Below are 27,910 nucleotides of genomic sequence, written 5' to 3'. Positions count from 1 at the left end.
AGCAGTTAGTAACTATTAGACAGATGTACATCAGAAAATAGTGTTTACTTTAGGTGTATATTGAGAGAACAGTGGCAGAATTGCATGCAAGGAGTAGAAAACAAGACCTTTTGTGCTTTGACAGCCCTCTGCAGACATGGTTGCGTTTTGTTGAGGTAAGTAGTCTCTCTGATAAGACTTTCCAGGATCCTCTTTTTTCCATAAATGATGTCAAATAATTGATGTTATGTTGTCCACCGTAATCTTAAGGAAGTATGATGTGATCTACTGTGTAAACCGGTGTGTTAACTAGTAATCTTTGTCCAAGTTCTTAAGCAAATGCTAGATTTGGTCCTGGTATTTCTACTTCAAACCAATTGGTCTGAATCACTTAGGACTAGGTATCTTGTTTGCTGTGATGTAGAAACCCATTTACACCCTCTCTGAAACTTAATTTCCCACTGCTAGCACTCGCCAGTGTTTTCACAAACTTTTTTTTTCCGAAAGATATTCTATGTGTTTCCTTCCTATGATTTAGAGGGGAAGGGGATTACTGTTATTTACTTACTGGACACATTTTTTATATTTTCTTTCATATGTATATGCGTAACTTTATAGTGTTAAATTTCTTGAAATATAAGAAAGCTTTTTTCTATTGGGAAGAAGATTTGCCTACATCTAGTTATTGATTAACCCTTCTGAGGTTGTGGTTATACATCTTATATAGTTGCATCAGTGACTTCACATGAGAAGTGGGAAATATGAAAGAGCTTGTAAAAAAAATGTTTGAAAATACTAATTTTTGTTTTTCAGAAATAGAGATGGTAATCATGGAGAGATGTAAACTGTCAGAATTGTCTATCTCTGCTGTGACAGAACAGAATACAACAGATGAAGAAAAGAGTGCAGCTGCCTCTGGGAGTGACATAACAAACTGGAACAGGTATAAAAACTGCTGCTTTTGCCTCCTAAAGCGTAGGTTTTGCTAAAATTAAAATGATATTAGTTTAACATCATAGGTCAATTTTTAGGTTAATTATTATCAGTTGTTGGTCTGACAAGTTACCTAGTATTTAAGTGTTTTAGTAATCTTGAACCTTGATATTTTGACCCTTTTTCTTCTTTCAACCTTGAGTCTGAACTCTTTTCGCTATGTTTAAAACACCCCATTTCAGGATGTCATGACAGTTGTAGGGGTTGTTTATTGCTTAGGAAGTGCTTTTAAGACTGCAGGCACTCTTGGTTGTTACTCAGAATGTTCATTTTCAACATGACTAATTATTTAGGTCGCTTTTGCTCAAATAGCTATATTCTCCTTTCATGAGATCTACAGTAGGACCATTGTATGGGAAAATTGTCTTAGATATGAATAGCAAAGTGAAACTTGGGCAGAGAAGAATAAAAACTTAGTGGCAATTGAGTGTATTATAGAGGATGCATGAAATCATGCCTCTCTTAGCGAGGGGTGAGGATTTTTGCTCAGGAGTTGGCTGGGCTGATAGGGCTTTAAACTAGAGTCGAAGGGGAAGGGGATAGAACCAGGCATGCCGGTGATGAGCTAAGAGATGGTGTGCTAGAATCAGAGGGACTGTGTCCTAGTGAGGCCCTTCGGTGCCCTTCGGCAACACAAGGTGCTGCGTGTAGGGAGGCGCATTTGAAGTGCTTCTACACAAACGCACGCAGTATGAGGAATAAAATGCATGAGCTGGAAGTCTTGGCCCAGTCCCACAGCTACGACATCATCGGCATAAGCGAAACCTGGTGGGATGAGTCCTGTGGCTGGTGTGTTGCAATAGATGGTGACAGGCAGGGTAGGCGAGGTGGCGGGGTGGCGATGTATGTGAAGAATGGGCTGGACTGTGTGGAACTTCAAGTCGGCGATGGCAAAGCTGAGAGCCTCTGGGTAAGGATTAAGGGACGAACAAATAAAGGGGATGTCGTTGTGGGAGGCTATTACAGACCAACTGGCCAGGACGACAACGCTGATGAATTATTCTTTGCAGAACTAAGAGATGCCTCGAGATCGACTCCCCTCGTCCTAATGGGGGATTTTAACTTGCCAGATGTCAACTGGGATCACCACACGGCTGACACGAGCAAGTCCAGGAGGTTCATAAAGCACCTCGATGATAACTTCTTGGTGCAGGTGCTAAGTGAGCCAACTAGGAAAGGCTCCCTCCTAGATCTGTTGCTGGAGAACAGAGAGGGTCTTGTGGGAGACGTGGCAATTGGCGGCCGTCTTGGTCATAGTGACCATGAAGTGGTTGAGTTTAGAATTTATGGTGACAGAAGGAAACTGCCACCAAAACCTCAGCCCTGGATGTGGGGAAAGCAGACTTCAGGCTGCTCAGGGAATTAGTCAGCAAGGTCCCCTGGGAAACTGCTTTTGAAGGCATTGGTGTCCATCAGTGCTGGTCCATCTTTAAGCACTGCCTCCTAAAAGCTCAAGATCAGGCGATTCCAAAATATCGGAAGTCAGGCAAGCAGGGCAGAAGGCCGGCCTGGCTGACCAGGGATCTTCTACTGGAGCTAAGGCAAAAAAAGAAAGTGTATGGCTGCTGGAAGGAGGGTCAGGCGACGATGAAGGAATATAAGGATGCTGTTCATGTTTGTAGGGAGAAAATTCGTGTGGCCAAAGCCCAACTAGAGTTGAAGCTGGCCATGTCTGTGGGAGACGACAAAAAAGGTTTTTTTAGATATGTGAATAGAAAAAGGAGAACCAAAGAAAACGTAGGTCCGCTACTAGATGGGGAGGGTCTCCTTACAGAGGATGACATAGGCAAAGCAGAGACGTTTAATGCCTTCTTCACCTCTGTCTTCAACGCTGATGATGGGCTTCGGGACCCTGGGTGCCCTGAGCTGGAGGACCATGACAGTGGGAATGGCAAACTCCCAATCGACCCTGAACGTGTGTGGTATTTGCTGCTCCACCTGGATCCATACAAGTCCATGGGTCCGGATGGGATCCATCCCAGGGTGCTTAAAGAGCTGGCTGATGTCATCGCGGGACCTCTCTCAATTATTTTTCAACGATCTTGGGAATCTGGAGAGGTCCCATTGGACTGGAAGCTGACAAATGTTGTGCCAATTTTCAAGAAGGGTAAGAAAGAAGACCCTAGCAATTACAGGCCTGTCAGTCTCACGTCAGTGCCTGGTAAAATTATGGAGAAGATGATCCTTGAGGTTATTGAAGCGCACCTGGGGGACAATGCAGTCATTGGTCCCAGCCAACATGGGTTCATGAGGTGTAGGTCCTGCCTAACAAATTTGATTTCCTTTTATGATAAGATCACCCATCTAGTTGACCAAGGGAAACCAGCTGATGTGATCTTTTTGGACTTCAGCAAGGCTTTTGACACGGTTTCCCATAGGATCCTACTGGACAAAATGTCCAGCATACAACTTAACACAAACGTCATACGATGGGTGAGCAATTGGCTGACAGGCAGGGCTCAAAGGGTTGTGGTAAATGGGGCCACATCTGGCTGGCGGATGGTCACTAGTGGGGTCCCTCAAGGCTCCATTTTAGGGCCAGTCCTCTTCAATGTTTTTATAAATGACTTGGATGTAGGCCTAGAAGGTGTTTTGAGCAAATTTGCCGATGACACCAAACTTGGAGGAGTTGTGGACTCGGCTGAGGGTGGAAAGGCCTTGCAGAGAGATCTGAACAGATTGGAGAGCTGGGCGATCACCAACCACATGAAGTTTAATAAAAGCAAGTGCCAGGTCCTGCACCTGGGACGGGGCAACCCTGGCTATACGTACAGACTGGGCGATGAGACGCTGGGGAGCAGCCCCGCAGAGAGGGATCTGGGGGTTGTGGTTGACAGCAAGTTGAATATGAGCCAGCAGTGTGCCCTGGCAGCCAGGAGGGCCAGTCGTACCCTGGGATGCATGAAGCACGGCATTGCTAGTTGGTCGAGGGAGGTGATTGTCCCGCTCCACTCTGCACTGGTGCGGCCTCCCCTCAAGTACTGTGTGCAGTTCTGGGCACCACAGTACAAGAAGGACATTAAACTGTTGGAGAGTGTCCAGAGGAGGGCGACGAAGATGGTGAAGGGCCTAGAGGGGAAGACACATGAGGAGCGGCTGAGGTCACTGGGCCTGTTCAGCCTGGAGAAGAGGAGGCTGAGGGGGGACCTCATTGCAGTCTACCCCTTCCTCGCGAAGGGGAGTGAAGAGGCAGGTGACCTATTCACTCTAAACACCAGTGATAAGACCCGCGGGAATGGTGTTAATCTGAGGCGGGGGAAGTTTAGGCTGGACATCAGGAGGAGGTTCTTCACGGAGAGGGTGGTCGCACACTGGAACAGGCTCCCCAGTGAGGTAGTCACTGCACCAAGCCTGTCTGAATTCAAGAAGAGATTGGACTGTGCACTTAGGCATATGGTATAAACTTTTGGGCAGACCTGTGCAGTGCCAGGAGTTGGACTTGATGATCCTTATGGGTCCCTTCCAACTCGGGATATTCTATGATTCTATAAATCCAGCTTCAGAAATGCGCAAACACATGGCTGTGATGTCATGAAAAGTGCAGAGGAACAGTGTGTTATTCTTGTGATAGCTTTGTTTTAGTAAACGAAAACACAAATGTGTTTGGAACTGAAGGGAAGTGCTAAATACATCATTACGTAAGCCACTCAGCTGAAGTCATAAAGTGTGTCCATGAAGGTAACATGAGTCTGAAATAGATATGGAAGTATGTTGTGTTGTCATCTTTGATAGCTCTTCTGACCTTTTGCTAACCAACATGATGGGCTTGTAGTGGCCGCTTCTTCTCTGCTGAGTCTAGAGATGGGGAAAATATATTTGTTTTATGGCTTTGAATGTTATTGTTGAGTTAGGTAGCATAAGGGTTTTATTCCTTTATTACTTTAATCAACAGGTGGGAATTCTGTTTTCAGTCTAAGTTCTAAACTTTATTCTTCTTCTGACTGTGAGGCTTTCGTCATTTTTTGTCCATCCTGGCCACTTACCCTGTGAAAGTACATCAAAGAATTTAATTTCTACTTGTGCTCTTTACTTGAGCTGGCTGGATGCAAGCCAGTTTAAGACAAGAAACCAAGTTGCCTTGCAGTTAAGGTTGGGTTAATACCAGCTGAATCTCGGCCACATTTGATCTACCCAAACATCTTCTGGATTAAATTGATTTTTCTTACCTGTTAAGGATACAGGTGAAGGATGAGTTCACCACTGTTTGTAGCTTCCTGAGTATGTGTCACAGATCACTCGTGCTTAAACCCAGGAAAACAAAACTCATCTGCAACCCAAAGCTTTCATTTTTCCATTCAAATGTTCTTTCCTTCTTCATTTTTTCTTTCCTATACCTTTTTGATTCTAAATTTTTTGACTGCTTTAGAATAACTTATCTTTCTCCAAACTGTTTGTGAAAACTGCTTTCTTGCTATAGTGGTGATAAAAACTTTTCAACTCTTGTTTAGTATATGGATTTTAAGTTAGTTATTTTTTATGCAACAGTGGTAGCTCCTTGAAGATAATTATGTGTATATACACTTAATCTGTACAATGCTTCTACATGCTTACATAAAAGTGCTACAAACAAACTCAGTAAATGTATGAACAAGTAGCTCTTGGGAAAGTACTATGAAACAATTCCTGTTAAAACGTTTGAATTAATGTCAGAATGTAATACAAGACATGGCCCTGATCTGAGTACTCTTGAGCAGGTTAACTTTTGTTTTAATGCCTGAAAATGTGCATTGCTGTAGATTCTCTTTTCTGTTCTACATGTAGCTAATGATAGTTACTGATTTTTCTGTAAATGATTTTTCTTGACCACTTCAAAGTTTTTCCTTTCTGCAGGCCTTTTCTTGATATGGTCTATAATGCACTGGACTGTGCTGAAGACGATTACTATGCCCTGTTTGTGCTCTGTCTTCTGTATGCAATGTCACACAACAAAGGTAAGCAATGTTTCTTCTTCCAGAGAAAACTAAATGAGATGTGTGGTTTTAGACATGCACAATCTGCTTGTAGTTTGTTTATGCAAGTCTTAAACAGTGAGAAATTCTTTACATGATATGGCGGAGGGACAAGTACGCTGTAAGTAAAAAACAGCTGCTAAGGATCTCCTTTTTAGGCAGGTGTTGGTAGAAAGCTATGTGAACATCAAATAACTCTTCTTCGTTGGTTTCTTGAAATTGGCATAGAATTATCATGTTTCACTATAGATCTTTTAAATTCAGATGAAGCTCGCTATGTTCAGTCTGAATATATGTTGGGTAGGATTCTTCCCCACTTTGCATGTAGTGTGATTGCTACATGTACTTCAAGTATAAAATGTTGTAAAACTTGTCCCCATGTGTAAATAGTAAGTATTTGTGTACTTTAAACATCTACATAAATGCACAAGGCCTGAGAATCAGATCTGACTGTGACAGTTGGCTGATGCCTGTTTCTATTCAGCTTTGACAGTCCTTCAGTAAGTCTTTTTATGCTGTCTAATTCCTCAACAACCTCTTCATCCAGTGTGCACAATGTCTTAACAAGACATAATTGATTGAAGGCTCAAGGAGATTTTACAAGTTGAGTTGTGTTATGGCATAGAACACTGGCATTCTGCAAATCTCCTATGGATTCTGGACTGTTGTAAAAACTAGCAAAACTGTGTTACAAGTGTAGTTCGTTATAATTCATATTGCTTAAGAATATGTAGCCTTTTCCAAGGGATGATTATGGCTAACTTTTTTTTTTTTGGAACCACTGTTCCAATAAATTGAGCAAAAGAACATCATGTTTGGTAGCAAGCTTAAAGGAAGGATTTTTTTTCTCATTTCAAGGCACCTCTCAAGGTCAACTACAGTGGAGATAAGGGTTGAGGAACGAGAACTCATGGTGTAAATAGCTAAGCTGAATCCTTCCTATTCTCCTTTCATTTTCTCTGGTAATGAAGGAATAACTCTCTGAAATTATTTGCAGTTCAGGGATAATTTCAGGGTTTTGACAGACTATTATGACAAAAGCTGGTAATGCAACTAATATCACCAAAGATAGCACAACAGTCTTGTCATGGTCTAGCCTACTGACTTGCACCTCTCTGATTCCCTGCCCATCAACAAACGAATCCTGCAACCAGTACACTTTCTTAGGAAAATGTTCTGCCCCTGAGGGACTTTTGGGTATCACTGTGCTAGAAAATCCCCGTTTCAAAGATGGATTCTCTTCTGTTGTGATTCTGTAGCTGAAACTGTGATTAGCCAAAATCAGTAGTTATAACTGTGCAGCTTCAGAGTGTCCCCAGAAGTCTTTGTGTCATAAGGGAGTAAGGCTGTATTCAAGGGTGATATTTCTTGAGAATTATTCTATTTCAGACTATAAAATAACAGATCCTTCAGGCCATTGTATTTGCTTTCAGCATAATTAAACTCAGTCTTCAAGATCCTGTTCCCAGGAAAAAAAAATCTATCCTCTCATCTCAAAGATTATTTGCTTACATCTATAGTGTTGCTGTAAACAGTGAGGAATGCAGCAAATGCTGCGTCTTGCTGCCTAGTTTCAGCAATCTCTTATGCTGTTTATTTTTCACTAAATTTCTAGGGTTACCAAGAGAAATACAACAGGCAGTGAAATACCTACCTTTTACAGGCTAAGAGTTTCCAGCCCTAAAACTGCAGATACCTCTTATATATTTAAGGGGTTAAAATCTACACTTCATTCTTTGGTGGTCACATCAACTGTCTCTAAGTGAAAAATTCCTTAGGCTGTACTCACTGGTTTTCCTTGTCAACAATTTACATTACTCTGTTGCTCTTTGGAAGTTATTTCCCCTTACCCCATCCTCGCCCTTAGATCTTAGGTGCTAGACAGATAATAACATCCAATTTTGGTCTTCTCTGTCTTCCGCTGACTGATTTCTCTTGTGCCATGTAATAGATACGAGGGCTACAGAATCAGTGTCTCTGCATCTTGAAGAGGAGGAGGTTTTATAAGTTGTTGATTTCTAGTGTTTGTTTGGTGCAAGAGCTCAATGTTGTTCTTGACAAGCTCAGGAACTTCTGCAGATCTAAACCAGAATTCTTAGATTTCTAAACCAGATTTAGTGTCAGTCTTGGAAGGTGCCTCCGGATTGAGGTACAGCAAATGTTTATATCTGAATTCAGCAGAATGCAAGAATCTGCCTGCCTGCAGTCTTTCCCAAGATATGGGCCAGGGATCATTTTCTTTATAAAGAGGCTTGAAGGTTTCTCTCCAAAAACGGAGTGACAGAGTTGTTTTCTCAGTTTCAGGAAATGATAAATCTCTAGGAGTCGCCTATCTAGGATCTGTCTAGATATTCACTGTCTGTCTGACAGACAGTAAATGCTCTAGTGAGCACTTGAATCAGCTCAAACAGTTGATGAACTAGAAAGTTGGGATGACTTCTGGTGACTGAACGTAACACAGGGTTGTCCTTTCTACACCAAAGGAAAGTGACTTGCAGATTTTCAGTATCCTGGCTGTTTCAGATATGTTTTTGATTCTCTTGTTGGTCACTTTGAACTTCACCACCATCATGTCCCACCCACCCCCCATCCTTCTCATTCTGGCACTCTATGAAGACTATAAGAGGACATGTTTAAAAAAAAAAAAAAAAAAGAGAAAAATCAGAATTGTCCTAGCTCAATGAAAACTCTGCTTTCAGGCCTTGCTTCTAAAGGAGCACCTTTCTCAGTCTCTGTCACTAAATGTAGAGACCCTTCTGTGGCTTTTGACTGGGGCGTTTCCATTTTGACACTGAATCTATGTTTTGGTCCATGTTCTTGAATGGGTTTAATGAATATGTGCGTGTTTCTCACCAGCAAGAAATACCCACATGAACAGGAAGAAAGAATCCCAAGAGGAATGCATATATAGCTAAATAGATTCTTTGCAAATTGCATCTGAGAGTTATTTTTATCCCAAATGGAGCCCTTCATGTATGTTGCTAGAGCATGTGCAGTATTTCAGGAATGCAGAATTCTGCATCCCTGGCAGGCAGACAACCAAATGAAAGATGCTGATAGAATACCAATTTTTTCACTGTGATTTCAGTTTGGCCGATTTGTTGAGTTGCTCAGTCCTGCTTCATTCTTGCATTGTGTCATCATAGTCTCCTTAATGTGTTTCTGCTGGGCAATGATGACATCCCTCTGTGAGAGCTTAGTTTGCTTATAGATAATCTGTAAGAAATGTTATTTAAAAGGACCTTTACTTTTCGGAAGGAAAACTGTAGTTCTTTAAGCTGTTAGATTTTTGTAAACACTAACATTCTGCTGATTGCCCTCATTCCTTAAATGCTTTCGCTTTCCCTCTCTTTCTTCAGTATCAGTGATAGAAGACCTAGTGTAAACTAAAAGTTCAGGGTTAGAAGAAACTATAAACCACAATAAAGTCATCTTCTGTTTTATAGGGATCTTTATTACCATTCCTTAAAACAAGAACAAGGAGTTCCTGAGCAATCCATGACTATCTTTTACTTTATGAGGTCTTATCAGTAACCAGTCTATTCTGAGAAATAACCTTGCTTGCTTTTTTTCTATTAAACGGGAATAGTTTGAGGAAGGATGAGTTTGGATGTCACTAACCATTTTGGGATTGGAGCGTCTTCACCCATTAGGCTTTTTCTAAGGCTCTTAGTTCAGTGGTCCACAAATGTGTTTAGTCTTTGTTCTTCCTTTTCCTTGTGATAACTAAGCAAGTTGGTTTTGAGTTTCTTTGTATCACTAATTACACTATTCCAAGAAAACTGTTGCAGTTTATTAAATACTTACCTTGAGGTATAGTCCTGTTTTCTAACTAACCTCCCTTCCCTACAAAAGGAATTGACCCAGTCAAGTTGGAGAGAATTCAACTTCCTGCACAACATGCTGAAGAGAGAAATTCGTATAATCATGTACTTGCAGAAGGGCTCATCAGGATAATGAATTATGCTGCACAACCAGGTATCACGTTTACAATATTTTTTTAACAAGCTGAAATGTTTGCAAACTTAAAAAATAAAATAAAATTAAAATAAAAAGCAGCTACTTAGCTGCCTGTGTATGAGGAGAAAATCTGTTTAACATGCTCTTTGTTGAACAATAAGTAAATAAGGGCTGTGAAAAACAAATACAACTTTTTCCTCAGTTGCTGAGCAACCTGAATAGTCGTTTTTATGCTCAGGACTTCACAAGGGTCTGCCTTAATTTTCCCACTTTCTGCTTTTTTTGAATAAACAAAACATTGAGCAAGGAATGGTGAGATGTCTAGTAACTGCAGCTTAATGTAGGATTTCATTCTGAAAACTTGATGTATGGCACCTTTGCTTGTAACAGTAGTTCCAGTGAAGGAGTAGTCTTCAAAAATATATTCAAGAAATAACTGATGTCCTTTGTTTATAGGTGTCATTTGTTTCTGGAGGTGTTAGCAAATTTTCCCATGCTCTTCTTTTAATCACAGATTGTATTTTCAGTTCTGAATTGTTTTGCAGAAAATGTTTTTTTTCCTTAACTTCAACTTCTTTGTAAAATGAGGGTAGAAGGCTCAGTGTCTTATTCCATAGAAACACAACTTTTGTTCAAGCCACAGCTCCTCTCCCCTGCACTTCCCCTGCTAAAACTTTAAATGAGTGGAACTGTTTTCCCCTGAAACTGACTCACGGTCAAGTTCCTGATTGTCTGCAGAATAAAATCTAATGCTTATTTGACTTGCAAGACTGATCTACAGAATATTAGCTATCTAGCAGATGTGCTAGATACAGATTAAATGGTGTATATACAAATAATTGCCCACCAAAATACTCTCTCACTTGGCAAGCTGGGGAGAAAAATATGGTCAAGGTAACGACAGTGAGATCACTCACTAATTACCATCATGGGGAAAACAGACATGGCTCGGGGAAGATTAATTTATTGCCAGTACATAACAGAGTAAGGCAGTAAGAACTAAAATTAAAAAAATAAAATGATACCACCTCCTCCCATTCCTTTCCAGGCTCCACTTCACTGCTGATTCTTCTGCCTCCTCCCCCATGAACAGCACAGAGGGGACTGGGAATGGGGCTTGTGATCAGTCCTTAACGCTCGGTCTCTGCTGCTCCTTCACCCTTACTCTTCCCCTGCTCTAGTGTGGGGTCCCTCCCATGGGATACCGTCCTTCCTGAACTGATTGTACACGGGCCCTTCTCAGGGGCTGCAGTTCTTCAGGAACTGCTCCAACATGGCTCAGTTGCGTGGGTTGTGCTGAAATCCTTTGGACTTAAGGAAAAGCTATACTTTACTAGAATGCTGTATACAAAACCTCATTTCGTCTCGTAACTTTATCCGTGCCAATCATCCATGATTCTTCCCTCATTTTAGTGTAATTCAATCTGTGCTTCCAGTTAATTAAGATGTTGGTTTCAGTGGCTTTTCTGATGATGTTCATCTTTATTGCCACCTTGTTGCATAGTTTTGTTTTAAAATTTCTTACTAATTACTCCTCCAGTTCTCTTTTTATAGCCATCTACATTGTATGTCAGCATCAGCACCCATTTTTCTCAGGCAGGGTGTGTATGACAGATGCTACTGTTTTGTATATTGAAATTCTCTTTTCATAGATGGAAAAATCCGTTTGGCAACTTTAGAACTTGGCTGTCTGTTGCTGAAGCAGCTTGTGTTTTCTAAAAATGGCAGCATCATAAAAGACGTTCACCTTGCATGCCTTGAGGTTAGTACTTTCCTTTCAGATACCACTTCCAGCATTACTTGTCTTTGAGTCTTGTATAGTTGCACAAATATTTCGTTTTTGATTGCAATAAGCATATGAAATTTTAACATATTCCTATTGGCGATTCTGTGCAGTGAAAGTAAAGAATCAATAGCCCCCTATTCAGTTCTCAGCTTTGCTGTTTCCTTGATAATTACTTCTACTTGAAAAGTTAATTTCATTTTTTCTGAAACTTGTATGTCAATGTCTCAGCAGTGTAAAGGGAATTACTTTTGAAACAAACAAGCTCAGCTAAGCTGTATTTTTGTAAGTGCAAGAACAGTGCTAGATCAAATTCTGGGCTGAAGGCTATGAAATGGGAATATTAATAGATAGTCTCTATACAAAGTTTTGGGTGCGTTTTCTTTAAATACGACTTTGAGTAAAGAGTATATTTACTCCCTGAAACACAGTTATTTTTTCTTTTCTAGGGTGCAAGGGAAGAAAGTGTTCATCTCCTTCGTCGTTTCTATAAGGTATATACATGAAGTGCTAATAAAATTTGTTACATGTGGAATTAAAAGAAATTCCGTAGCCCATTGTCAGTGCTCAAGGCAGCACTTTTTTAAGATGGGAACTACATGTTTATTGCAGGGAAGAAGGTGTTTGGAGGATTCCTCTCTTTCCTTGCCTTTCAATACCCCACTGATGTACTTCATAAAAAGGATGCGAGAAGTCCCGTAGAGTTTGCATTGGAGGTCAAATGAGTAGATGTGCTTTTTGTTGCAACTGCTATATAGCTCATGGAACAGAGCCACATTATTAGAAAGTTTCTGGAACTTTGTTATTGACGTTAATATGGAAGGTGGTTCTTTTTGGCATTACTTTTTGTTTGTCTTGTCTAAATGATGACATAAAACTTTACTTAATCTTTTTTTATTTGAGACCTCTGCAGCTTTTTGCTTTTTTTAATGTTGTAAACAATGAGAGAAATAAAATACTTAGCCCTAGACATGAACTTCTACATAAGGAGCAGTAAATCTGTAACAGGTTTCGAGTGTCTAAAATATCTTCCAATTTTTGTTAAGTTCTTGTGAAGAAGAAGGTGCAGGGTTATTTTTAACTTAGGAAAAAAAGGTAATTTGTGGTGGGTTGACCTTGGCCTGCTGCTGGACACCCACCCAGCTGCTCACGCACTGCCCCTCCTCAACATGGCAGGGAGATGAGAAGATGGCAAAACAGTCTTGTGGGTGGAAGTAAAGACAGGGAGGTTGTTTGCCAATTACTGTCATGGGCAAAACAGATTTGACTTGGGGAAAATTAATTAATTGCTAATTAACAAAGATTTGGATAATGTGAAACAAAGACAAACTGAAACAACACCTTCCACCACATCTCCCTCTTTTCCCAAGCTTGACTTCACTTCTTCCTTCCCAGCTCTTCTACATCCCACCTTCTCTCCTGGGCAGGATTTTGCCCTGATCTGCTTTGTAGAGGCACCCCCAGTGTCACTGACTGGCTCCGCTGCCCCGTGTGGTGGGGCTGTCAGAGCTACATGGTGCTGGCTGTGTCCAGCACTGGACAGCCCCGGCCTCTCCTCACAGAGGCCACCCCTGCTGCCCACACCTTGCCACCTACAACCAATGCACACTTAAACAAAAGCAAACATGGCTACTTAACCGTATTCATGGATTCATGATATGTCCATGTTCCTTTTTTATTTTTATTTTTTATTGAAAGGGAGAAGAAATTTTTCTGGATATGTTTGAAGATGAATACCGGAGTATGACGGTAAGTGACACCCTTCTCAGCCCCCTGAAGTCTTCCAAACCAGTAACACAGGAGCAAGAGCAAGTACTCACTGAAAACTACTTGAATACACTGATATCCTTATATCTAGGAGTAGAATAGCAATTGTCTTTTCCTCTATGAGAAGTTGTCTTATACTTCCATAAATCATTTATGAAATTCCACAGCCCCTTAATTTATTTATTTCATAATTTCTGAAAGCCAGTATACAAAAACTACTTGATCCAGGGATTGAGACATTTAATTCATTTTTTTTCCAGTTATTAAAGTGATGAAAATCGTCCTATGTCTATTTGAAACCGTACAAGTTTTGAGTGGTGCTGCCTTACTTATTAGTGGAGAACTGGGGGCCTTTGTCCCGTCAAGGAGATGTACTGCCAGCACTACACAACAGCTTGTGGGGCACTGTCATGGAATTTTTTAACAGATTGCTAGCCTTAATCTCAGTTAATACTTAATCTATAAATGCTTTTTAAAAATAATTAACTGTTTAAATTGTTAGGTTAGTGTTTGGGTAAAAATCGAATTGTCAGGTGCAGGCATCCTTTTTTCTAGCTGTTGTGCAGGGGTTGCATTAGCATCTTTTCTTTTTTGAAAAAGAGCAATCTACAGTTTGCATATTGCAACAAATATTTTAATATGGGAAGCACCTTGCAGTATCTTTCAAACTCAAATAATAGAACTGTTTAATCAATATCTAATTCTTTAGTAGTTAAGTACTGATGTGCTTCTAGTGTGAAAACTGCCACCGCAATTTGCACTGTTTTCATGTCACAAGTTCAATATGCGTGTAGGTTTTCCTGTTGTATGTGTGTGTCTATTTCTGAGACTGCAGATTTTTTTCATTTACTCTAAAAGATGGAGCTTCACCTTGGAAGTTTAACTCTGTTTGCCTTAAAGCGTATTTATTTGTCTAGCTAGCAAAGAATGTGCTGTGCTAATTTAAGCAATGATTTAACGCTGAAGTAGTCTTACTAGATGAGGTATGTAAATAACATGGTGCGGAGCTTCTATGAGGCAGAAGTGTATTTGGTCTATCTGAATGACAAAGAAGTGAAAAAACGTTCCTTCAGTAACAACTGTAGATGACGGTTTACGGGAGCAAGTAAGCTGAACACGGTAGTCCTTTGTATTTTGGTTTTCAATGATTTTTTACCCACATTCTTCATCTTTATGAAGTAAAATGCTGTTTAAAACAATGTATGCAGTCATGAGAATGGCATTATAAATAGAAATTTCACTTTTGTGCTCTCATTTGTCATCTATTTAGATTTCTGTATTTTTCTACAAATTATTTTGTTAATCCAGCATTTTTGACACTGAAAATGATGGTTCTGAGATCAGAAGGATTGGCTAGAGACTATTTTTGAGCTTGTATTTTTTGCAGAGCAGCAGTTCAAGACTGCTGTAAAAATTCTGGATTTTATTTTAGTCTGCTTCTTTCATGGTATGTGACCATGGCAAAGTGAGCAGGAACGCTTCCAGTTACTGTTGGCTGTTTTAGAATGCCCACGTGACTGCACTTCTGCACAGAATATTTTACAAGCTATGGGAAGGGGTTTTATGTTTATTTTAGTCATTCCAGCTGATTTTCTGGCAAAAACCTTATGTCTCCTGTGTGTAATAGACCTTAGATGAAATTGTCCAAAACTACAGAAGGATAAGATGTTTCAAACATCATTTAATCAAGCAAATAAGCAACCATGTAAGGGAGAGACTGTTAGTGGCACGACGTAAGGAAATGCCTAGTCTGCAAGTTACTGCATCGTTAGAGATTTTTTTTTTTCTTTCTGGGGAGAAGAAGATATGAGAAACTTTTTTTCTTGTGATTGAAGTAGTTATAAATTTGAGTCACAGCTTCAGTCACAGAAATCAAACATGACAGACTTTGCTTTTTAGTACTCATGAAATGGCTTTTCTACTCTAATCTTTCAGGTTTTTTTTTGCTGTGGTTTTTCAATATGGAAATTTTAACAGTGTTAAGGAACAATGAGCAAATATAAAATAGAAATTGCATGTAAAGAGCTTAAAACAACATGGATGGTATCAAATTCTCAGAACTCTGACCCCTTCCTCTCAATGTATGCAGTCATGGGTAGTATTTAAAAGTAAAGATGCAAACTTTCATTGTTCTGTATAATAATCAATGTTAAAATATTTTTATAGATTAAACCCATGAATGTAGAGTACTTGATGATGGATGCCTCCATTTTGTTGCCTCCAACGGGGACACCACTGACTGGTATAGATTTTGTGAAAAGATTGCCTTGTGGAGATGTGGAAAGAACACGAAGAGTAAGTAAGGCTTTTTTTCTTTCATTAATGACAGTTTAATGCCAAAGGCTTTGAAGAATTCTACAAATACAAATGTTTTTCCTTGAAAGCTGCTTGGTTGGAAGCTTCATCCATAAAATCATAAAAGCTTAATGACAGATCCCTGTAGAACATATAATAATTACCTGTCCCAGTGGAGAAACCTGTTCTCTACTTTCTCGCTTCTAATTACCTCAATATGTTCTTGTGCTGTGATTTTCATTTTTTCAGTGAAGAAATGTACATAAAAGACTTTTGATGGCATGCTTTAATACATTATCCATTTTCTTTCATTATCTGGTATCTCAGTCTTTGATTGTATTCCTACAGTAAGAATCTCCACAGGAAGGTTGGTTTGCTTTGTATTGTTTGTGTTTCTTGACATAGCAAAACATAATTCTATTCAGGAGTGTTCATCTTCCAAAGCAATTCAGGATGGAGATTTTGAGTGAGATAGTAAAATCCTTTTTTGACTGACAATTTTTGGAGGTTGTACTGACATGAATAGCCACTTTGGTATCTACTTTCTTGGGATAATCAGTTCTTGACCTGTACAACTATTATTATCACAGGAACTTTTTGATAAAGTACAGTGAATTATCTTCAAAAGTATTGTTCTTAGAAAGCAAAAATGCTTCCTAGAATACTATCTCTGAAGCATTAAACAGAATGGTGTCTAGAAACACTTTCTGAAGGAAACTGCTCCGTATTTTTATGTATTAAGAAAGAAACGCTTCAATTACAGGAAATTCAGAAATAAATACAAATATCCCTATAATTTAGAGATAGAAATGTCTTTTTAATCAGCAGAAACGCCTAGAGTGTGCTGTCTTTTCTTGTCAGTACTCCTTCCTCTGATCACATTGCTCTAGAACTTTTAAAATTTCTTAGAATTCCTATGCCACAGTTTCTTCCTTCTGGCTAAGCTTTGCTCCTAGGCTGAATTGCAGTGACAATATTCTGAACTTCTGGAGCATCTTGTGACATTCCTGCTTATGCTTAAGCTGCTGGAAGTTTTGCTGGCAGTTTCAAATGGATAATGGCTTGATTCTGAGTGTCCTGTGGCATGATACTAAAAAAAAAAAAAAAAAAATTATAAAGCTTTATTTTGCTAGCAAGTGAAGAAATTTCGTTCTGTGATTGTATCACAAGCTCTTGGTTTAGAGATCAGATCTTTTTAAATTTTCACTTCTTTTACAATAGAAAGTTCCTGTAAGTGACTTTTTCATTTTAACATTTTTAGGAGGAACTCTCAGAAACCAGATTTCTCTCAAGAATTGTCAAAATCCAACTAGCTAGCCCTTTAGATGTAAAACATGAAAATTACCAGAAATTCATGATCTGCTTTCTGAAATCAGTTACTGTTGCCTGATGAAGCATTCTTTCCAAAAACAGATACTCTTTTTGAATTGTTGATATTCCAGTTACTAATAATTGGCTGCATTTCTTGCTTCTGACTATAGTCCTGTAGATGGTACTGTCATCTAGACAGTCACCAGCCACCTAGACCAATGCAAGTGCATTTATATGCCTATTTGGGAAGTAATGAACAGTATGGGTCTTGAACTCTGCATCTTGGAGTACGTAGCAAGCAAATACTTTGAGAAAGGCTTTTAACAATAGCATCTGAGAATGCTGTTTCATGGGAATGTAATGAAATATTGGTAGGTCTGTCTGTGCATTGGTGCTTTTTTTGCATATGGTATGCATATTTAAATGAAGGAATCGACACAAAGTATACCTTATTACACGTAGTTCTTTAAAGTAGATAGCCTTTTATAGTTGTTTCTACTTGATCCAGAAAGCAGAAGTTGGTTGAAAAAAAGTTGTAGTCCATGGGACTGCTCTGCTGCTACATTGAGATCTAATAAAGTGTTACAGTAAGTCACTGATCTCCTGCTTTCTGGTTTATATTGATACTGTTAGCAAACTGAGGGCTATCAGTGTTGTGGGAGTCACAGTGTAGTTACCTTTTCATCTGACGTTCTTGAATTCTTGTTTTTTCTTGCAAGGGCTAATTTCCTGCTCTTGTATTCTGCAGTAAATATGTTTTGAGATGAGTGATAACAGGTTTACAGGGAATGCATGCAAGGAAAATTAACACTAGGGAGGAAAGAGGGTTGAGGGAAAGGAAGTGGAAGGCTGAGTGATGGTTTCCCTTTGAATTTAAAAAAAAAAAAAAAAAAAACAACTGTTGACTATGACTCTGGGGTTAACAAAAATGCAAGGATGGTGCAGTTTGGAATATAGAAGCTTTTGGTCTCAGTACCATGAATTAGTCTTGAAGCATCTGGTAGTAAAACTATTTTAAATTAATCCTATTTAATTTCAGTAAGTTCACGGTTTCCTTGAGTGCAATCTCCCAAAATGGGAGAGATTGTTTTCCATTACAAACTGTCCTCTGTTACAAACTGACTCTGCTCTTATTCATAAGGTAGTGTTGATTAATTTTGGTTTGATAGCCTTGACAGTCTTTGCCCCAAGTAATCACATTCCTGCATAGATTTCAACAGCACATCAAATTTGTCTGCTCTGGTGTGAAATCATGGAAGTCAGATATATGATTTCCCTCTCTTTGTCCCTGTTCTGCCAGAAGTTTCTGAAAGCACCAGTGTGAAGAATGGCCAAATGTATTTCTGGTTCACGAGACCAGTAGTTGTGTTGCATTTAAAAATACAGAGAGGTGAAGGGTTTTCCCTTAAAGCATTTTAGACTGTGCTTCCTAATGCTTCCTGCAAGCTGGGAGTTCCCAGGCATTGCAGCTGTTCGTGAATTCAGTGCTTTTACTGTAAGACAGCAGTCACTTTACACTATGCCACAGGTTTCCTATGTAGGAAGCTAATTTTTAAAAAATGAAAAAGGTGCCACCAAACCCCTGTAGTATTAAAAAGGGATTTTTCATTTGCTATACAGAAAATATAGTTCTTGTAGCAGAACAGGTTATAAATGGTGCCTTTCAGAATGTGGCTAATAAAGTGGTGATTGTTCTTTGCCACTTTATCTAATCTTTAAATACCTTATGTCATTAATTTCTGAATCAAAACAAGACTATCAATTTCACAGAGCAGCTGTTGAAAGCTCCTTAGATGCAGCTTTCAGTATGCTTTGCCCTGTTGTAGACCTTTTGGGAACATAAATGAAGGTCTCTGAGAATGTTCTCTTAGATGTGGTTAGTGTTGATGAACACAGAAAAATTAAAACTAGTGAATCCCCACTGTTTCCTCTCAAATTTGTAGACATAGTAATTCTTCTTACTAACTCTAGTTATTCTACTGTTTAAAATTCAAAATGTGAGAGTCTGTGAAGGTTGATTTAGTTGTCTGTAGAATACAGGTCATGTAAATAAAATCAGTCTCAAAATGCCAATTTAAAAAGACGATTTTTTTAGTATTCATTTAAATGTCTCTTGTAAGCATTTGCCTGTCGGTCACTGTGTGTATAAGTGTGCCAGTGGGATAAAAGCTCGGCTGCTTCTACTTCAGTGAAAATAAAGTGCTTCAACTTCTCTGTATCTTTAACAAACTTTTAAATTACGTTGTTTTCTTAATTTAAAAAGATATACTGCATGACAACAAATTTAAGGGTTGTAAAAGTGAGTGTTTTTGTAAGATTGTGCTAAAATATGTACTACTGAGTGCAGTAATGCTTTATTATTCTTTTTTAATTTCTCAAGGCAATTAGAGTTTTCTTTATGCTCCGTTCATTATCACTGCACTTGCGAGATGAGCCAGAAACTCAGTTACCACTGACAAGGGAGGAAGATCTGATAAAGACAGATGATGTTCTTGACCTGAGTAAGTTGTCCCCCAATTTCCCAAATATTCTATGGCATAGAAAAACTGCTGGCTTTTTTTTTTTTTTTGCACTAAGTTAAAAACCATCAATCATTAATCTTGGTTATGTAATTGACTACGATGGATGATTGCATTATGTTTATCTTCTGCTGGTTTTGGAACACTTTTTGTAGTTTTATTTTTGCATTGTTTGTTTTGTTTTTAAAGAGACTGTTAATATTTAAACCCTGGGTTACTTATTATCACATAAGGGATTTGGAGTAAGTCATCTGACATCCTTGTGCAAATACTAGTTTTCTAAATGAACTAATACTACAAGGATTTTCTTCTGTTCTGCTTTCACCTATTTAAAATGCACAGATGTTCTTAAACCATGCATGAACTTCAAAAGACTGCAAGTAATTACTTCCAGCAGCTACACTGAGTTGTTTACTGACATGGTTTTTGTTTTCCCCCTGGAGTTCTTTTTATTTACAACTGTTGTGACACTTAAATAGCCGTATGGAAACTTTCACTCCCATAGTTCCATTCCACACTGAGCTATTCCCCAGGGGAATCACTCTGCAATGCCAAGAATGACCTTGGGATGTTAAGTAATACTTACTATGAAGTAAAGGCAAAATACCTTCTTCTGCAGTATCGTGGGAAACTACTGTGTTCTCCACAATGAAGGAAAAAAAAGTTGGAAGGAATAGAATCATGAAGTATACTGTGTGTCTGCAAATTTAAGATACCTGTGTTCACTTAATGTCAAAACAGGCATCTCTAGATGACCTTAAGTGTTACTGAATGGTGCTGTACTAGAATAACTTTGGCGTGAATCCTAAAGCTGTAGTCTTACTGTCTCCAGCACTGGCATTGTTTGAGAAACAGAAACTTGTCCTGTTCTATGGTAATCCTACGATGGTGCAAGATGTTTGCTTTTGTTCAAAGGCTTAGAATATGTAGGAAAATGTGTTTTAGGCTGGAATTTGCTGGGGGGGAAGTAGTGCTTAATATAAACATTATTAATCCTATTTTATGTAATTAGGATTTAAGAGTTTGACATATTTGTGTTAGCCGATTGCTTAAGTGTTTAGCTAACTTTTGTTCAGGCAGTTAGCTGATTAAAAACTTGCAGCATCCATAGCTTTAGAGAGCATGTGACTGGGGAAATAGTGTATGTATCTGCCAAGTTTTAATTTTAGAAGGTGTCTTACAAAAGAAGGGAAAAGTTTGATACTTCAGACGTTTTTGACTCTGTATGTTTAAGTGTTTGTTAATCCTGCTCTGACTAGAAAAAGAATTGCCCTAGCTGCCATAATAGATGTTACAGAATTATGTGCAGTATCTCAGAGACATTGTAGTGCATCACATCCATCAAGAATGTTAATCATCTGTGTGAAGGAAAAAACACTGAAATCAAGTTACTGAAGCAAAAGTTTTGTGAAATCAGAGGTGCCGTGCAGTAGCTTAATGGACAAAAGTCATATTAAACTATATATTTACACATTTGTATATGCATACCATATACGTAATATATACATATATTATAGTTACAATTTAAAAATTATTAAAACATATTGAATTTACAGTCTGAAAATACAATTGTCTGCAATGCTGAATGTCAGAGGACATTAATTTATTTGTTAAATGCAAGCAGTTACCCGAACACATGGAAATGTACAAGTTTATTGGATAAGCTTTTAATAAATGAATATAGGTATTAGGCTTCAAAAAGTGAAAGGATATCAAAGTATCAGTCTAATGTTTGCATTTTTGGTAGATGCATGGCTGGTGGCGTGGTAGGCTCATAGTTGACTCATTTCCCATTTGTTGAATTTCTGTACAAGTTAAACGATGTAGGAAAGAATAGAGGGGAAATATTTTTAAAGTGCTCTTCAATAGTTGTATTTTTTTCTTCTCACTGGTATTATTTTGGCTTGGTGAATTAAGCAGTGACCCCAGTGAAAACTAATCCCTTTTGGTCTCTGTTTAAGGTATTACAGTATATCCAGCTTTTTTTATAATAGATTGGAACTGATCTATGTGCTTAGCAAGAAAATGGTAGAGCAACATGTAAAGTGTTCATATAATTTGCCACCATTACCATAAACAAAATGTTGTCAGAAGCAGATTTTTTAAAAAAAAAATGTATCTGTACTTTAAAAAAAGTTAAAGGGGTATTCATTTTTACTCTATTTTAATTTCAGCTGTTGGCTTAGAAACCTTTACCATTACACAAGCTCTGAAATCAGTTTTCTATCTGAAGGTTTTAGTTCTAGTTTTGAAACCTTTCATTGCTGCTTATTTTGAAAGGAAAACGAATTCCTAAAAAACTTTCCCGAGGAAAATGAGCAGCACATGATACTGTTTATCACGCTTCTCAATTATTAGTTATGAGGTTAAAAAAAAGGTTGTCCATAGTGAAGTTACTGTTGACTTGCTAAATGTTTAGTAGTATAGAATTAACCCAGTTTCCTGTTTCAGATGAGTTAGATATTTATTGTAGTGTTGACTCTCTCTCAGAGAGTGAAGTGAAATAGTGACTCAGCTTCTACTGAAAAAAACGTGTTCTTCTTAAATTAACTGGAAATGTGATTACGAAGTAGGTTTTCTAACAACATGCTGAACAAAAGGTAGATCTGATTGAAATACTATTTTCCAAATGTTATTTGTTCACCTTCCTACCCCCACCCCCCTCAAAAAAAAAAAAACACACCACAACAACACCTTTTGTCCTTGCTTGCCTGTTAGTCCAGCAAAGTGCTGATTGTTCTTGTTATAAAATTCAGTGTACTACTCTGCAGGTGTTTTGTGCAGTTCATTGTAGGTGTCTCTGTTTATGACACCTCATTTCGAAGGCAGTTGCTTTTATGCAGAATACAAATTGTCGTTTTATTGGAACTTGTAATTAGACCATATGTTACTAATCCTTCATTCTGCTATATATAAGTGCTTACAATTCTAATTACATGTATGTAATTACATATTAATTGCTACATACTCTGTGTATTTAATGGTATCCAAAGTTGTTTCCTTTTTCCAGTGTAGGATACAACTAGTTAAGAGTATATATAGAAAGGATTCAAACAACTGTTTGCTTGTAACGAAAAAAAGAAAGCAAACAACTGTTTGCTTGTAAACTTAGCTTAAATTTGAATAAGATGCCCTTTAATTTAAAGATGTAATGCCTATTGCAAGAAGCTTAAGAAGTTTTATAAAAATTAAATTTTACCATCAATTTAGAACATCAGCCCTTGTAGGTTTAAACTCCTTTGCTCTGTTAGGGCATTTTATAGCCGTCAGCTCTACTGTAACTAACTCCAAATGTGAATTTGGACTCGCCAGTGGACTAAAGGAATAATGGTATTTGAACTGTTTGTTACATGGTGCTTGTATGTATGTGCTTGAAGCGATTATTTGTAAATTTGTTTATACATTCACATGTATATGCACATGTGAATTTACCTAGAGAAGAAAAATTTCTCTAGAGAAATATACATTCACATGTATATGCACATGTGCATTTACCTAGAGAAGAAAAATTCCGTTGCCCTTCCTGTGAAACGTGCATTCTGGTGTTCTAGAGACCATTTTGAGACCTGACATGGCATCAAAGTATCAGGGTACAAAAGAACAACAAAGGGAAAAAAAATATGGATTGCTAGACCTGAAAATTTAAACAAAACTCAGTAAAGAGATCAGCAGAGTATAGTTGCATACATTAACATGCAGAAACCCTAATAGGAAAATCTTTTCTTTTTCTATATTTTATCTGGTAACTCCTCTCCATTTTAGGAAGTCCTCATTCTTTCCAGCGTAACAACGTAAATGTTGCACCTGTGCAACACAAATGTTGTATAGGTGCCATATTTTAGGAAGAGACATAGCAATTGGCAGAACATAGCCCAAAAATTCAAATTGTGTGCCTTAGATACCTTCAAGGTGGTGATATAATTAGCAATCTAAAAAATTCCCTCAATCTGTTATTACAAAGCTTTTCAATTTTTTTCTGAACATGTAGATATCTGTAGAAATTATTCTTATTCATCAACATTTAGTGTCACGAAGGAATAGAAGTTAAAAAGATCCGGTAATTTCAGCAACGGTATTGGTTTTGAAGAGTTCTGCAAAACTCACCTTATCAACCTGGATGTTTTGTTTTGCTTGAATGTGATGCCGAGGTTTTTAGGGGAGCTTAATGAGATAGTTTAAAGTTCCCTGTAAAGAAGCATTTTAATATTTTGATGCACTTAGGTTCGGTGTAAACCTTTAAGTGTAGTAGCAGGGTTCTTAGCTCTGTATATGACTGTACGTTTAGAAGTGAGTCACATATTCCACAGAAAAATTCACTTTATATTGCTGGGCATGCTGCCATTTGGATGACAGTGTTACTTTTCAGCATTTTTTTTACTGTAAACAGTTTTTAAAGCATTTAGCTTTTGCGCTTACATATCCTGTGGTAACTACCTGCCTTAGACTGCGTGTGGAGGTTGTAGGTGCCTCACGTTGGTGGCTTCTTTAACCTTATTCAGGAGCTCACCATTTGTGCGAGGTTCACTGGCAGCTCAAACTGGCAGCCTCGATGCTTTGATCTTGGTTTCAGACAGTTGATTCTGTTAGTCACAAATGTTTGAAATGCCACGGCTGAGAGGTAAATGCTGATATGTTTAAAGTTATTTCTGTACTAAAACTGGAAAGCTAACACATGGGAAAAGTAACATGGTGAGATCTCCTTATTCACCCTCTCTACTATATATACAGACTTTATACAGGCTATGTATTCAACTTTTTTTTTTTTTAATTAAGTGTACAAAGATTTGGGGAACCTTATCCTAGGACAGTTGAGGTTGGAAGGGACCTCAGGATGTCACCCAGTCCAGGCCCCTGCTCAGAGCAGGGTTAGCTAGAGCAGGTTACTCAGGATCCCTCACCATTTGGAATTTGGGTGTCTTCTAGGATGGAGACTTCTCAGCAACTGTGGACAACCTGTTTCAGTGTTTGACTGCCTCCACAATTAAAAAAAAAAAGTGTTTTTTAATGCTTTGGTGGTATTTCTCGTATTTCAATTTGTGCTTAATGCTTCTTGTCCTGGAACTGGATACCACTGGCTTCATCTTGGGAGATTTAGATTAGAGGTTAGGAGGAAATTGTTCACTCAGAGGGTGGTGAGGCACTGGAGCAGGTTGCCCAAAGAGGTTGTGGATGCCCCATCCCTGGAGGTGTTCAAGACCAGGTTAGCTGAGGCCCTGAGCAACGAGATCTAGTGGGTGGCATCCCTGCCTATGGCAGGGGGGTTGGAACTAGGTGATTTTTGAGGTCCCTTCCAACCCGAGCTGTTCTACGATCTTCTTTATTTCCCACCCCAACACCATAGTTTTTTATTTATAGACACTGACAAGGGGTTTTATGAAGGGCATATAATAATATTTCCATTCAAATGTCTTCCAAGAAAGATAGCTTACCTTGTGAGTCCATATCCAGTTACTTTCAGGTCCATTTAATGAACATTAACAGTGTGGGCAGGGGAATGAAACAGTTCAATTTATGTAAGCAGCATTTAAATTGGACATAAATATCTAAGCAAATGAAAATTTCCTTCTGTAGTTCAGTAAGAGATTTCACTGTGGATAGATTCACTGAAATGTGTAGCTTTTAATTGTTTAAAAATATTTGTAAGAATTATCTTAAGTGTACTAAAGGTTTTTGATTAGTTTTTTCTTTCCAGAGTAGGGATGTTTAGGGTTTGTCTGTTTCATCCCTAAACATGTTGTCATATTTGAGGAGAAGAGAATAGACCAAAATGTAGTGTAGGTGGCACATCATCCAATTTCAACCAGTGTGCTTGCAAACACCTAGGCTGGTGCTTGGCTTGTTGCATTCTTGATGCAAATGCTTCTGCATAGATGTTCTGCTAAGTCTGTGGAAGGTAATGGTATATGTGATCTCTCCCTCCTGTTCCTAAATAACACTTAAGAGTGGAATACCAGGATTTTGCGAGTTGAACAGATGCTTTGGAGGATGTTACAGGGTGTGTAGTTGGTGATGAAAGTGCCATTTCCTTCTCACTTCAAGGTATTGGCTTAAAAATAAATTCTTTTACAGCAAGACAGGGATGCCTTTCCTGATCAAAATTTAACTGTTCCCATGTTACCGTCCTGTTATGGAGGACTGTATGTAAAACAAGGTCCTTATCATTCCCCTTACTTCTGCAGATATTTCCTCCTCAGAGCATTCTCCCCATTTTTTTTTTCCAGATTTGTTCTCCAAATTATCATATTCAGGAGTTTCCTGTCCAGCTGAGAGTTTCAGCAGGTGTGGTTTATCGCAGAGAGCCTTTCTGTCTGCTGTCAGGGTGCAGTGACAGCAAAACAGCAACCAGTCTAGTGCTTCTCCACTTCTGTATTGTCATCCTTCAGACATTGAAGCTAATTCAAATATCGCTTAATGAACAGCACAGGTCAATTTTTTTTCTCCCCGTACCGCTACAGCTAGCTGCTTTCCGTGATAAGTTTTTTTTTTTTAACAACTGAACTTTTCAAAATGGCAAAGCAGACATCAGTAGATAGTATTTACTGATGTGAAAACTGATCTGTCTAAAGTTTGTGCAAATGTTGAAATCCACATACTCATTGCAAGCTGAAAACGAAGCTTTGGTCTGTTCTTGTTTGCTGCAGAATCATGTGTTTTAGATAAACTGAAACGACAGCTTGTTTTTCTGTATACGTCTCTTAAGATTTTTGTGATGCATTTAAGAAACCGAAGTGTCTTTTTAAGGCATCTGTTTAAATGCTTTTTGTATACACGTGTATATATGAATGTATGTATATACACACACGTGAAAAATACATTTTGAATAAAAATAGCTAGTCATCTTAGGCTTACATTTTGCAGAAGAGATATCATATCTGCTTTTGGTTTCCTGCATCACTATAGATGCTAATAAATACTAGTCTTGTGCATTTTCCAGATGGCCTTGAAACACTGAACTGAGCATGAAGGTTTCACGCTACTTTGAAAACTCAATTTTTTTCACTAGCCTACACTAGTAAGTTGGTGAATGCTAACACACATTGTACAAGAAAATTTTTTTTAGTATATTTGAAACTTGACAGGCATCTGAGAGGAAAATGTATCTTTTATAGGTAATTCCAGAAGAGATTTCCTTTTAAATGCGAACATCCTCTTACTCGTTATCATCCTCACAAGGCGAGATTTTTCTGGACTTACTGGCATAACTCATCTGTAGTGTGTATGTGACATCTAGATTTATGCTTATTGGTAGTGATGTGAAAGAGCTTAACTGAACAGTTTTGCTGGTTTACTAATAGTTAATTATAGGATGATTTACTTGAGATGATGCTGTGTTCTGTGCTGGATTTTTAGCTTTGGTTTATAATACTTTAAACTGCCTCCTTAGTACAAGCAAATGCTAGATTGGTATTTTACAACTTTATACCTGTAGAAATCAAGGTGTTTAAATCATGTAACAGTAATTATTAAATCAAGATCTTTAAATAATTTAATTATTAAAAGTACAGTTTAACAGTCTTAAGATAATTCCAGAAAACAGCGCTACAATATGGAGTCCCTCTGCCTGGGAATCAGTAGTCTTGTATTCACAGTAAAATAAGTTTAGCAACAAGCTTGCTTCTGCTTGATTGCAGTACTCCAAGTATGATCAGCATTTATAGTATGTTCTCTTATTTTTAGTTATTTTGAGTTGTTCAGAAATAAATTTTCAGAGGAAAAAGAACAGTAATGATAAAAAAAAAAAAAAGCTCTTAAAATTCTGTGTTTACTACCAGAGCAAATTTTACTTTCGTAAACATATTTTTAGACAGCTAGATTTTTGTTCAAGTACACTCAGACCTGGTCAGATTATTGCGTTCTTTCCAAAGTTAGTGATGTTTTTGCATGTTTTATTTCAAAAAAAGTTTTAAAACTGATTTTTAAAAAAAAATGGATCTTTCACATTTTTCATCTCATTGTTCTTGGGGAAGAAAAAAAAAGAACAAAAAATCTTTCAAATTACTTGCCCGTTGGTTTGCATTCTGAAATGTGCTCCCTGGCATTCTCCTCCGTTTATCTTCTCAATTCATCTGTATACAGTTCTGTATTTTCCCCCTTTTCCAAGGTTATCTTAACCCTCTTTTCCTTTTTCCTAAATTTCCAGTGTCTTGTGACACTAAATTTCCAGAATCTTGTGACAGTTGTTTTTTTTTTTAAATATGTTTACCATTAGTAATATCCTTGAGACCTACTTCTTTATCTGAAACTGGTGGTGAGAAACCCTTTAAAGATGAATTCTTCTTTTAAAGTGGTTAGTATTTCTTGCAATAAAAGATGGCAACTCACTCGTAGCAGTTCTTTTTGTTCCTTACTGATGT

At 38.1% G+C, this 27,910-nt stretch overlaps 1 protein-coding gene across 10 annotated transcripts in view; it reads left to right on the top strand.

Moving 5' to 3' along the window:
• CLEC16A (C-type lectin domain containing 16A) overlaps window positions 1-27,910 on the top strand; it is a 109,725-nt gene that overhangs the window by 23,869 nt on the left and 57,946 nt on the right. For all 10 annotated transcript variants that reach the window (XR_013939716.1, XR_013939717.1, XR_013939718.1 and 7 more), the window contains exons 11-18: window positions 793-922; window positions 5,803-5,903; window positions 9,777-9,899; window positions 11,534-11,643; window positions 12,114-12,158; window positions 13,363-13,413; window positions 15,598-15,726; window positions 19,418-19,538. Coding sequence is in view for 5 of the 10 variants with exons in the window: in XM_080556938.1 (XP_080413064.1) it covers window positions 793-922; window positions 5,803-5,903; window positions 9,777-9,899; window positions 11,534-11,643; window positions 12,114-12,158; window positions 13,363-13,413; window positions 15,598-15,726; window positions 19,418-19,538 (810 nt within the window). In the remaining 5 variants the exon portion in view is untranslated. The remainder of the gene's footprint in view (window positions 1-792; window positions 923-5,802; window positions 5,904-9,776; window positions 9,900-11,533; window positions 11,644-12,113; window positions 12,159-13,362; window positions 13,414-15,597; window positions 15,727-19,417; window positions 19,539-27,910) is intronic.

Source organism: Anser brachyrhynchus (assembly GCF_964034855.1).
Source record: "Anser brachyrhynchus genome assembly, chromosome: 15".
NCBI lineage: Eukaryota > Metazoa > Chordata > Aves > Anseriformes > Anatidae > Anser > Anser brachyrhynchus.
The sequence above is the reverse complement of the archived record's forward strand: the minus strand, read 5'-3'. Positions and strand labels throughout refer to the sequence as shown.